Source organism: Rhea americana, unplaced genomic scaffold, assembly GCF_003343005.1.
Source record: "Rhea americana isolate MKP2758 unplaced genomic scaffold, rheAme1 scaffold_242, whole genome shotgun sequence".
Classification (NCBI taxonomy): Eukaryota; Metazoa; Chordata; class Aves; order Rheiformes; family Rheidae; genus Rhea; species Rhea americana.
Genome location: NW_028186360.1, coordinates 826,225 through 839,493, shown reverse-complemented (window position 1 = coordinate 839,493; position 13,269 = coordinate 826,225). Strand labels below are relative to the sequence as shown.

The 13,269-nt window shown below is 38.0% G+C and overlaps 1 protein-coding gene across 1 annotated transcript in view; it reads right to left on the bottom strand.

Annotated features, from left to right (window-relative positions):
* The window catches only part of ADCY1 (adenylate cyclase 1), a 159,186-nt gene that overhangs the window by 74,413 nt on the left and 71,504 nt on the right, over nucleotides 1-13,269 (bottom strand). Inside the window, exon 4 of the mRNA XM_085306627.1 lies at nucleotides 2,631-2,742. Coding sequence (XP_085162753.1) covers nucleotides 2,631-2,742 — 112 coding nt within the window. The remainder of the gene's footprint in view (nucleotides 1-2,630; nucleotides 2,743-13,269) is intronic.

Here is a 13,269-nt window from a genome sequence, read left to right as displayed (position 1 = left end):
AAAGACAAACAGCATATGGGTAGAGAGAAAAATCTAAATGCCTTAAAGCATAAACCTGCTTCTAAATATCTAAAAGACAAATTTCTTTAGGATTAATTGTCCCAGCTCTCTCAATAAGAATTTTTCTATATTCCTCAGAAGCATCCAAGTTCTAGACAAATTCAGAGMTACACTGCCAAAAAGCAGAGACTATTTTGGTCTGAATGGCAAAGYAAGATCAAAAGAATGAAAAAAACATTTTGCAGGTTTCCATAGATTCTTCAGCGAAGCAGTGGTACAAACACACAGAGTCAAAACTCGGTGTGAGCACTGATTGCTAAAGGATTTTAATTCTTTTGCATCAACGGAGAGGAAAAGTGCTACTGAAACAACATCCTCCAACGTATCAATGCCAAAAAATACCATGACTGTTTTCATGAGATTCCCAACAAATATATGCTGCATTACACTTCCTCACTCCTGTTACTATACTTTCTACGGTTGTGACAGGGATTTAGGCACTACAGTTGTAAGACGGCCTAATTATTTTTGCCAGGGCTGTCACAAATTGCCACTTGCAGTTGCCATTCCTTCCTAAGAAGGAGAACCAACAGCACACAATGTGCATGCTCACAGATCTCAGGGACCATACCCATCACCCTTACATTATTCTTGAGATTTCCTACAATTTTCTTCCTCCCTCATCATTCTGAATACTACCGCACAACGCTATTTATAAACCAGCACAGGCCATAGTTTGAGCTAATAACGAACATTTAGAAGTTGTTTTAATCAGGAGATCAGAATCCTTCTAAAAAGTTTACAGATCTCTGCAYATTTCTTCTGACTTCAGGAGACACAACTTCTCCTGCTCCTACAGCGGAAGATGACAAAGGGAAACTCATATGTTCTGCCTTTAATTGCGCTCTGATCCAGCATGGTATGAACTAGTAAATGAYATGTAAATAGCAATTCTTTCCCCTGTTGCTGAAAGAAGGTAGRGGATTTATTTTCAGAATTCACAYTGAATAGAAAMCYAAGGCTTTTTTYCCCCTCTTTTTTTCTTTTTCTTAGTTCCTTCTACTTCTTCCCTACAAASAACTAACCCAGCAGCAARAGCTGGCATGTGCTTGGTACCCTGGCATCATGTGTCATTGACACTTCTAGCTAACTGCACCTGCCCAGGGCAACAGGAGCAGCAACCGCCCCAGCTTCAYCGCCATGTCATGTCAGAGGTACATGCTTTTGTGCACGCAAGTGTGATCCTGTGTCGTGCCATGGCACTGCCATATATGACAGTGCCACCTGTTTCATGGCTATGATTACTTCACAGATCATCAGTATTCTAAGTTTATAGAGTGTTTACTAGATGGCTTATTGCCATTTGGAGGATGAAATTCAGTAATAAAATGAAAGGCGGAGTGGTTATTCGAACTTTTCAGGACATTTCTTGACAATTCTCAGCTACAGGGCAGTCCCATTCATTTCAAAACTACACATCTCTGAACCATCCGGGCTGGGACCCTGTGCTCTACATGAGCATAGCCAGGCATTCCAGGAAATATGTTACAAATTCACATCAAAAAAATGACTCCATTGTCTCTCTACTCAGCATCTAAATTAACCTTCTGTTTTTCTTATAAAAGGGAGCCGTAGGTGCAAAGCATCCATAGGATTCAGAGGTCTCATGCAGATGGCTACATTGAGAAGTGAGTCCAAATGGAGGAAATGTGGATGCTGTTTATGTYGGAGATCTGAAGAAATATGTCCTCTAGGCTTCTGTGCAGAGTCAGAAGAGGAGACAGCTGTATACTGGAGGAGCATAGTTTATGCAGAGGTGATACTTTCCCACAATGACTGCTATGAGCACAAGGCTGGCAAACAAGATAGATTTGATTAAGTTTCCCTTTGTCCTTAACAAGGCTGTTCAAGGGGAAAACACATTTTCAGCATATTGCTAAGTGTAATTTGGAATAAGATGTGTGAATTTATTCRGGCACATTCATTCCTCTCATTTCTTGTCAAATGCTTGTCATGCTTATGTACTATATTTCTGCAGTACCATTAGACTGGAAGGAGTCACAGACAGGGAGCATTTCTCTCATTTTCTTTTTCCTTGGGGAATCTGGCACAGTGTAAGTGCAGTGACCAAAACATAAGCATCAGTAATAATATGGATCCCATTTTGYCTGCAATAGTCTCTCTGAAAAGCTACAATCATTTATTTGACACACAGTCTTTTCTGTGAAGAGCTAAGTTGAGTCTCTACATTTTTATCATCATGGAAAGTAGTTTTATGTTGTTGTACCTCCAATATTCATACCTTCCATTATCCTATTTTTTTTCCATGCAGGACAGAAATGTAAATACTGAAATACTCTCTCCATTTTGTGTAAACAAGACCAATGAAGAACACTGACTGCTTCCAAGGAGGCGGAAGAAAAGCGTATTTAAAAATAGGAACTTTAGCTTCTTTCCTAAAGATTTAAAATGTGTTGTTTTCTCTCCAGAATATTAATCAAAAATAGTAGCTTTAGAAATTAATGACACACAGAGCTAAATCAGTCTATTACAGATTTCTAACATGTAACTCATACATCATTATGCAAAAGGAAAATTGAACTAAATTGAAAAAAGAATGCTGTACTTACTGTGGCTAATTCATCAAACTTGCCAAAGAGTTCATTCAGCAGCTTCACCAGTTCCTGGGCAGTGCACTGTGATGCCAGACTAGTGAACCCGACAATGTCTGCAAACAAAATGCTATAAAGAGAAGAAAACACAGACATATCAGTACAGAAGACATCTTCACATTCTCATTATCCTCTTTTATAGAGCAAATGTGACSCACAGCACAACCCAAACAAGTCCTGAAATGCTACCAGTAAAGTGCTACCTAAGGCAAGATTAAAAGCAGAGAACTGGGCATGAGTTTGGAAGGCTGGAAGGATCTCTGGAGATCATCCAGTCCAACCCCCCTGCTCAAGCAGGGTCAGCTAGAGCATGGTAGACAGGGTTGCATCCAGGTGGGCTTTGAATATCTCCAGAGAAGGAGACTCCACAACTTCTCTGGGCAACCTGGTCCAGTGCTCTGTCACTCTCACAGKGAAGAAATTCCCCCTCACATTCAACTTCAGAAACACAGAGCACAATTATTTCTCTTTACAGAATGTGAGTCAAGRCATAAGGGAGGCTAAATAACCAGGCCAAGCCTTGTTAAAATCTGTAGTAGAATAGGGAAAGAAATTTAGTCCTCCAAGCATGTGGCTAATGGCTTCGCCTTTAGACATGCCTTATTACTTAATGGAAGTCTATCTTTTTGGTATTTCAGCTAATCTTTGTAGATATTATGAGGTTTAATGACAAACAGTTGCAAAGCAATGGAAGAACTAAGTTATCGGATTCAAATTAGGAAAGCAGCATTCAGCTATTTCCTTGGCAGCCACAGTGAGAGCCTGCCTGCAGCACCCTGTGGAAGTGCCCAAGTGGATCCCAAAGACGGGTCTCGCACTGGTACAGTTCTACGGCCAAACTCACAAAGCAGGCTCGAGGTTTATTAAGCACTGCAAGATGTGAGTTAATAACTTGCATATGGTAGCTCTGYGATGTGGTTATACTGTTCCAAGTCAGAAGCTAGCATGCACAGCACTGAGTCAGGCGTCTTTCACTGGGCTGCATTGCTCAGGTAAGTGACCAGCTTCCGTTCTCACGCAGTTAAGTTTCAATGTACGACAGTTTCTTTAATAATACATCTCTCTCCATCCGCGATAAGGGAAGACACTTGAAAGAAATACGACAAAGAGCATAAAAATGCCTGTGTTGACCCTGGAACTGAAGAGTCTACAGARCTATGATCCTTTTAATAATTTAGATTCTTTCATCCATTGGAATAGACCCAGGGCCAGCTGCAGAGACCTAATACATCTATCTGCAACACCCAGACTATAAACATCAAATAAGTCTTTATTTATGTAAATGCTAACAAACAGTCCCATGCCACATGGCCTAGGTATACTTGACATAATGTAAAATATGGCTTGAGAACCATAACTTAAGTTAAATATTACACACTTCTCTTCCCCTAAGCAAACCTTAACTCTGTAGATAAAATAACTGCTGCTAGAAAAGCAGGACTAACAAGTCTACTATTTCCCAGCCACCATCACCCAGTCTGAACTCACACAAGGCCACGAAAAAGAACAAATATAGCTCCATCCTATTTAACCCATTCTCTACCAGAGCAGGTTAGCTAACACATCCCAACACAAAGCTAACTCCTCTAAAGTTTAATGGCTTTAATCTACAAACACAGCATTCATGCTGTCATTATTAATCCTTGGGGTGCACTCTTCACTCTTTTCTTCCTTGTGCATACCTTACGAAAACTCTGATTAAAACTGCCCCAGTTCAAGAGAAAAACAGCTATTTCATTCTTACACTATTTAAACATCAAAAAAAGAGACTTCTTGAGAAATTCAACACTTCATTAATTGTACTATTTTGTGCCTCTKCTATTGTGAACGTGAACAACCCTGGTAATGGGTGAGGTAAAAGGTATTAACAGGGTACAATAAAACCAATAGCATCAAGAAAGTGCTCTGCATATTTGCTCATGGAGCTCTAGTCACTTAATTTTGGATTGACATCCTTGTTGTTTGACAGTCCCAGGCTGGTGTTTCTGGAAATTCATCAGTCAATGTCATATCATCCTTCTAAATTCCTTAAAGATTTTCAGATGTACATAAATGTACACCAAGTTCTTCCATACAGTCATCTAATCCATTTGTTTTATGATCTACATTCACATCACAATTCATATAGCCACAAAGAAAAAGGCACAGGGAAAAAAACAATTGTTGCAAACCAACACATCGTGTAATGTCCAGATTTTAATTAAGATACTAYTAGTATGGGAAAGAGTAGTTGCCCAATATTTCCCACAGAACCAACAATTTCCACTTGAAAAAATTAGCATTAGATTAGTTTTTTAGACCTTTATTGTAGTAACACTATTGTCTGTTTACCAAGGTGTTTACAAATGAATTGGTACCTGAATTAATCCTTATCCATGAAGCGTTTGATTCAAAATACCRGTAATTATGCACCAAACTGAAGTCCAACACAAGGATGCTTGTTACATAATAAACACATAATATAAAAATTTAAGTAAAATACATAATTATAGTGTGCTGAGACAAAACCAGGGTTATGTTTATGAACAATTTAATACCATACTATACATCTTAAAGCTAATGGAATAGGCTAGGCAGCCTGACCACTGATAAACTTCTTTGGCATAAGTATTTTAAAAATATTTGTAGCTGATTATAAAAATTTTTAATAAATATTCTTAAAACATGCAAACTGTAACTTCTGTGCTGTGTCTGAAAACTGAGGAAATATCTCAAGTGCTGGACAAGGCACAGGGTAGGGGGGGAAATGCTGTTTTTTTTTTTTTTTTTTTTTTTTTAAGAGCAAATTCTGTTCACTTCTACCACCACAAAATGTTAAAACCATAGCAGTTGCTGTACTTCTTTTGAATGACAGCTGAAGCACACAATAATAAAAGCAAGATCTCAGCATGGAAAGCAGAAAAGATGAGCAAGGGCTTTACAGGACCCAAAGTGTGTCCCTGTCTAGAAGCCTGCTGGTTTCAGGGGGTRGGCAGTGCTGAGGGCTGCGAGTCCGTCTGATACACACTGAGTTCTAATATCCTAAAAATAGATTTGAAACTCATTAGCCAGTTTGTTTTATTTTAGCTAGCATGCTGACTGATGTCTTCCACACTCCTTCACCTGTYTGTGTCCATCTGTTATCTCTTCCTTTGGTATGTGAATTATAAGCATTTTGGGCCAGCAACTACACTTATTCTTTATTTGTAYAATGCCTTAAAAGTGTTTTTGACTATGGAGGTAAAACACCCACCTGATGCAATACATTTTTTTTTTTTTTTTTTTTTTGTTATGCCCCGCTCAGGTTTTTGGAACATAGAAGATACAGAAGGTCTTTGTCAGGAGATGGTAAAATCAACTACACGGGATGAACGCAGTTACAATGCTAGGTATGGCCATGGAATTCATAAGGTTACTATAAAGAGAAATGATAAGAAATACACTACTGGAACTACATTGATAAACCATGCCTGAACTGTTTTCAAGGACAAGCAATATTTGAAAAGTCCAACTATCTTAACAGTCCAACTGTCCAACYATCTTAACTTTTCCGAAGCATACCAACACAGACCTGGCCAAAGTCTAAGACACATTATTTTTTTGTGTGAATAATATATTCAAATCAGAGGAAAGGGAATTTGAATATTGAATTGYGTTCTATTGACAAACAGATAAAGTTAAGACGAATTAACCATAAGAGTGACGTCAATGTTAAGGCGCGTTGAYCTCTTATGCAGATATAGTCATTCAAGAGCAAAGTAGCCTTGGCTCCCTGTAACTTAACTGCTAGTTGCCATGGAGGTCTGCATCCTCAAAAAGCATCAGCCTAGAGTGAACTAGGACTACCTTGCTTAGGCATGAAGGAATCCACACAGTGGTACAGTATACAAAGGGACACTGCACACTGATTGCCAAGTAATATATTTTTTTTTGTAAGGAAAATAGTATTAAAGTATATAACAAAAAGCAATGACAAGCTACACATTAACAATTGGTTCTCTTAATGTCTTCTCAGGGATATGACTCTCCCTTCTTTAATTCCACAGAATTCTTAACCATGCCTTAGGGACCCTCTGATTTAAAACCAGCAAAACAATCTCAATTAAACTGTGACTATTAAAGAAAGAAGAGAAAAGAAAATGAGAAGAAAGTGAAAACAATAAACACAGATTACTTTTGTTTGTTCAACAACRAGACCCGCACACGACTCAAGAGCAGCTCTCCGTGACAAGTGGTGCATGATGTGATGGTTAGCGAGGCTAAGCAGTTATTAGGGTACTAAGACTGGCACTGCCTCATTACCCAGGGACTCAGCAATGCTCTCATTCCTCAGCCAAAGCAAGGGGACCCTGAGGAGCTATTATTCTCTCTTGCTTGTGGACTACACCAAAAATGCTGCATTCCTTATGCTCTCTGGGATATTCAGTATTCATCCTGTAGTTTTCAGTCACGTGAAGACTCTACTAAGCTGACAGGGTCAGGAAGTTTGGCTAACCAGGTAAAATCTTAAATCACTTTGGCTTTCAGRCAGGTAAGTTATTAGTGTCACACACTGCAACAGCATATCAATATTCCAATTAAATCGTAGGGGGAAAAATAATCAGTTATTGAGCAGTGCTTTGTCAAACTTTTGCTCAGCTCTTGATCTGAATCCCTGAGTGATGTCTTTGTGCTGCAGGAGCAGTGCGCTCCTGCGCTGGAGGTTTGCTTGCTCCTGTTGCTGCTTGCTTCCTTGCAGAAGATCACAGGAACAGACCGAGTATTACTAAAGGCAGCAGCAGCAGGAGAGCGATTTCAAATCTTTGCACCTGATGGTTCTATCAGAGATGCAAGACACTTTTGTTACTGGTTGTCTATTTTCAAGCAACAACCATGGTTATCCTTGTAGTGACTTAAAACACTTTTGAACGGTTCCAGTAACACCTTCTGCCCATGAATAACAGCAGCTTGTGAACACAGATGCAGTTGGGTTATTATTGCTGTTCTTGCAGCAGTCAGAGCAGGGCTAAAACCCAGTTTTTACTCTAAAATTGCGAGGCTCTTTTCTGAAACACCCTACCAGTTTTACTCACACTTAGCAAAGTAAGCCTAAAATTACTTGCTATTTTGTATAACAATATTTTAGCATTTTTAAAAAATATTGATTCCTAGTACCTCCAATACTCCCCAATGTAAACATTGCCTTTTTWAAAAAAACAAATTTTCGATAGTCACCCTTCTACATTTAATATGAAAACGAGCTTATTTCTGACAGAAAGCTATCCAGTTTTTTGATTAGTAGTATTTTATACTTAAGTGATTTTAGTTACCAATGTTACTCAGTGATCTTACAATAAATTATTATAAAATATCTTGAAATACATATAATGATAAATTAATGATAATTTTCAAGCTTGTGTCATTTCAAAAATAATTAAAAGTCTGCTATAAAACATTTCCTACAAATGCTAGGACCTGCTTCTTTCTCTCTGACCCTAGAACATTTCCTCCTTCTTAATGAAACTCATCTAGCTTTTTGAAAAGATGTTTTCAAAAAAACTTGAAAAAACAGTTCCTACAATTAAAATGTATRGTAACTTCCTCTGCAACGACTGATGAGTAGTTACTACTACATACTCATCACACAGACAGAACGCATAACCTCYAATACTCACATAAGTTTAGCACAAGCCAGTAAGCCGCACAGAATACCACAACAAAGCAGACAAGGTAGATATCTATTTCTCTTAGTGTGTAAAGGCAGATTTGTAAGTACTGAAGAGAAATGTTCTCTTATGACTCTTAATGACTACTAGTTCACCTCCTAAATCTAAAGGAAATTTCCCAAGAGTTTTTTTTTTTTTGTTTTTTTTTAAGTTACCTGGAGATTTGATATGCAGCCCCCAACTCCAATAGCTATTATTTTCCAACTGTTTCTGATGCTAACTTTCTGAATACRAACAAGACAGCATTGCAATAAGCAACTCAAGGGAAATAAAGCAGCATTATCAATAGCTATTCCTTGCATCTTTGTCAAAAACAAGGATTTGAGTTTGTTCAGCACAGGCACACAAGTTTCATAGCATTAGCTAAAACTCTTTGACTCTCTGGAGAATTTCAGTACCAGCAAGCCCTGAGTCATCCTTCCAGGACCGATTACATTCCYGGTTTTCTCCCACTTCCCTGCAATCCTTGTAGTCACGAATAAGCAGCACCTGCCCCGGTGACTCAGCAGCCCTTCTGCAGCTCTGGAGAAAACTGCTCCACCAGCTAAAACCGAACGTGGAAGCCCTGTTGCTTAGCTTCGGAGGCTCAAGCTGCCTCTCAGCTGCACGCATTGGTCAAGTAGCTCTTTTCTGTGGCRCTCGATGGGGCTTTTGGGATGAGAAATCCTGCCACGTTCCACAGGAGACTTCAGAGCGCGTAGGTGGTAAATGTTCGCCTTCAGCAGCATTCATTCATGTGCTTTATTCACAAGAATAGTCCTGCTGGCTCCAAGGGAACTGGCTGTATAAATAGATGCTCAGCAAAATAAAGAAGTGTTGTATGCCCTGCTCTTTAATTCTAGTTAGGTCATTATTTAATTAGAGTACAGATTATTATAAGAAAGATATTTTAATGGAACATACTGTTTCAGAAAGGAATCTGGTAGGAGTAGTATAAAGTTACTTCCTCAAAGATCTACCATTAGGGAAAATCATTGATAATTTTATCTATAAAACTTACTACACTGATCAAGCAAAATGTTCTCAAAAATTAAAGAGGACTGTTAAAACTTAAAAAAAAAAAAACGAGAGAGAGAGATTTTGTTTTCCTAAAACAAATGTTGAAGAAAACTAGTTCACTGTGAAACCTATGAGCTTAAAAAGCCTGGGAGGAAGGGGGAAGAGGGAAATAAAAAAGCCTGTTCATAGGCTTTATGATCAAAGACTTTTAAAATATTGGCATAGGTAAGCTAAATTCAGAGTTGTTTTTGACAGTTCTCATGCTTTCTAGGATACATGACAAAACAGAAATACTCACATGTAAATAACTGTAGACCCTACTCTGGCCTCAGACTGGGTGACAGCTACCTGTAAACAGTCACGAGGAATCTTTTTCATTGGTGACTTTGAATCAGGGGTTGCTTTGCCTGAAATTGGTATAGTATTATACTAATTTGYTACATGGCAGTCAGCTCTACTTATCATTTATAAAAATTAGGTCAAATCAAATTCCTATATTGGAGACTCAGGCAATCTGTAGCAGTTCAATATTTACTTTCCATTTAGGTCTTGAATGCAATTTGATTTACAGAGTAGTGTGAGAAGTTGTCTGTTTAAATATCAAATCAGCCATACCCTTTGCCATGCATATGTTCAAACAGCTCCATTAGTATCTGACAGAGTGGGAAAAGTCTACTTCAAGACAGACCAACAATGAAATCTGTTGATGGTTCCATACATTTGAGCTGAAACATAACTTTAAATTATTGAGTTTAGTTAGAGCTTCATGGAGAGATTCCAGTCAGGACTTGTATATTTTTGTGGTAGCCAATGTACATATACATGTATATTTATGTATGTACGTATGAACGCATGCATGCATTCAGGTATATAATCTGAGAAGTTCTCAGCCCTACAAAGTCAGACAAGGGCTAAGAAAATGAAATATGAATCCTACTTTACTTACCCTAACTTAGGAAAGAACTTTCCCTCCCATATTACAACCCACAGAAAGTAAGTGAGCACATTCCTGAGCATCGCAGGAGAGGGGGCATGTTGGGGATTCTCCACATATAGGTTGACATATAGTCCTCACATGCTTCATTGTTAGCTTGGCTGGGATTGTACCAGTAAAGGTAGAATTTATGCTGTTCTGAAATGACTCCTGAACTGCACACGGACTATTTCTTTYTCATGCAGAACAGAAATTATTTTAGTCCATGGTTATTTTTCTTTCCTGATGCTTGAATCTTGCTTCTTTGCTTGGTTCACACTATAACAATTTTGGATGCATAACTACTTGTTCTGTATATTGCATTTGCCTTATATTGTTTGTTTCCATTTAACATATGCAAACTTATTTTCCTGCTGTTCAGCAATCCTTTCAAAAACTTTATAAGGCAACAGACACAAAAAAGCCTCCTTTCCTCTTTGAATGACACAAAAGTCTCATCTTTGAGGTCAAGATTTACCCAATTGGCAATACTGAGCYATTCTACAGAAAATGTAGAAAAAGAAGCAGCAAAGCTGGAGAGAAGAGTGAAGAATATTTGGTAAAGGACAAATTTTCATAAACCAATGAAAATCACATTGGACCTCTTTTTTGGAAAGGTTACGTGTTTCCTGTTTCTAGTCATTATCCTTTAAACGTATCAGTCTACACTGGAGATAATCAAACTTACCTGAGAAAGTTTACTTGTTCCCTCCTGCACATGTACAAATACATTCAYGGGGCTGGCACAAATAGCAACCTTTTCTTGTAGCATTATTTTGCTTCTAGATGTAAGGTGAATTTGGGCCTACTTATCCTTCTCTTCTGATACAAAATTGATGCTGAATGCAGAGCTCCCATGCTCACAAATTTTACAGTAATGGATTAGGAAAGAAGGCAGTGGGGTGGAAAGGCAGGGTTTTTTATACATATATTTCATTTCCTATGCAAATACTGCAAAAATCCTGATCAAACCATGACTAAGCTGTAACAGGAGAAACCTAGTGACAGAAAGGCAAGGAACATAAAAAAACCCCAAATAATAAAAGTGATCAATAAAGGTGACATTGATTTAAATACAATTCTAATATTTGGAGCAATGAATTTAAAAATAAGAAGTTAAAAGGAAAAAAAAAAGAGAGAGAATAAGAAAAGGGGTCTCTGAAGTAACCAAACAATACTTCAGATTAGTGTGGATTGTTAGTACACGATGAACGTGTACATTGGTCTTCCCTAACAAACAAGTCTCATAAACCTAAGTAATAGAAAGTTACATTAAAAGAAAAAGTGAATCAAGCTTTTTGGGTGTTAAAGCTCGCCTTACCTTTGGTTTGAGGAAGACTCTGAGTTGGCAGTGCTTTAAATATTTATCTCCCAAGAGAATTACGACACTTAAGCAAGTAATGTTCATAGCTCACCATTTGTAAAATTATTTAATAGCAGCAGCTGGCAAATTGCTATTATTTATTCAATGACTTAAGCCAGATTTTCATGCTAACTCCAAGAAGATTGTAAAACTTCTCATTCAACTTCAAAACTTCTTAGTTTCATTTCCTTTGCTAGACATGATCATTTTGGAAAAAAGATTTTACCCTCCAATCTACAGAACTTAACAGAGGCCCCTCCAASTTTCTGTGATGACACTGTAGTTCTGTGCACTACAGAGAGGTACAGGCACACAGTGAAGCATTCAGAAGGACTCAGTGCTCATTTATGGGCCCTATCGATTGATGCCCACAGATCGGCCTCAAAGAACAGCTCAACCAGAGCTGTTGCCACGGTAGATCTGAAATATAAACGAGAGTAAACACTGTGTCCTGTCAAAGCCTGCCATACAGTGAAGTTATTAATAACTTTACCTGCATGGCCTACCATGACACTGCAAACATTCTTCTTAGAGAGCCAGCATGACTCCTAGTTTCTTAGCTCTTTTCAAGAGCTAGCCCTCAAGAACAAGCTTGAGGAAAGGAAAAAGAAGCACTTTATTTTTTCTCTCTAAGTGTTGGAAAAGGATCAAATACTCTGTACAGTGAGGTCAACAGAGAAAATGCAGCTATAGGAGAGCAGAAATACTTTCTCACAATTTTGGGTGATCAGGAAAGTAYTCCGTTGCTATACAGTCCAATTTGTCAAGGAACAGGGAAGGCAAGGGACGGACTGTTGTGCGTAATGAAGACTCTAGATTTCTAGAGAATTCATTATAAACTGTAATATTGATTTAATAAAGGTAATCAGTTAACAATGTTTCCATAAGCAAGCTAAAAAAAATTAAATAAAAAGTACATCAGAAAAAAAGTTAAAAGAAATGAAGAACTCTGAAAATTGATGGCTAAAAGCTGCAAAATGTGACAAGCTATGACAGTTTTCTCTATTCTGTATCATGCCTTTAAGTCTCTATTCTCTAACATGCATCCCTCATAACCTCAGTTGAAGGTAGTGCGCAGGAGAGCTCATTAAGCTGATTTGAGGGACACTTGCAGTGTAATGTACAATATCTCATACTCTGTATGTTGGGACACACTGTACCGTCACGGCTGTGGGGTTTGTATCATTGTAATACTTTCCAAGGCCTCGCATTCACTTCCAGGAATCATACATCCATTTTWTTCTTCTGAGAATGCTTCTAGAAATCTTTCCCTTTCCCAGCTCCATGAAGATATGTATTTTACCTTCTTTTTTTCCACACAGAGACTTGGAAAGTTTGTCTTTTGGTAACACATCCAGAGGCATAACTGTATATTTTATTATGCTTTGCTGTCTACAGGGTACCTTCTCATAGTCCTGGAGCAACAATATCTTTTCCTAGTCCATGATTCCCTTCCTATAGGTATATGTATTTCCACTTTAATCTATCTTCCTGTGTTTTTCAGGGAGAAGGTAAAGAAAATAGCTGTGTTAATAAATTATTTTTCATATGCAAAAGTGAGTGATTAGAGATTTTCTG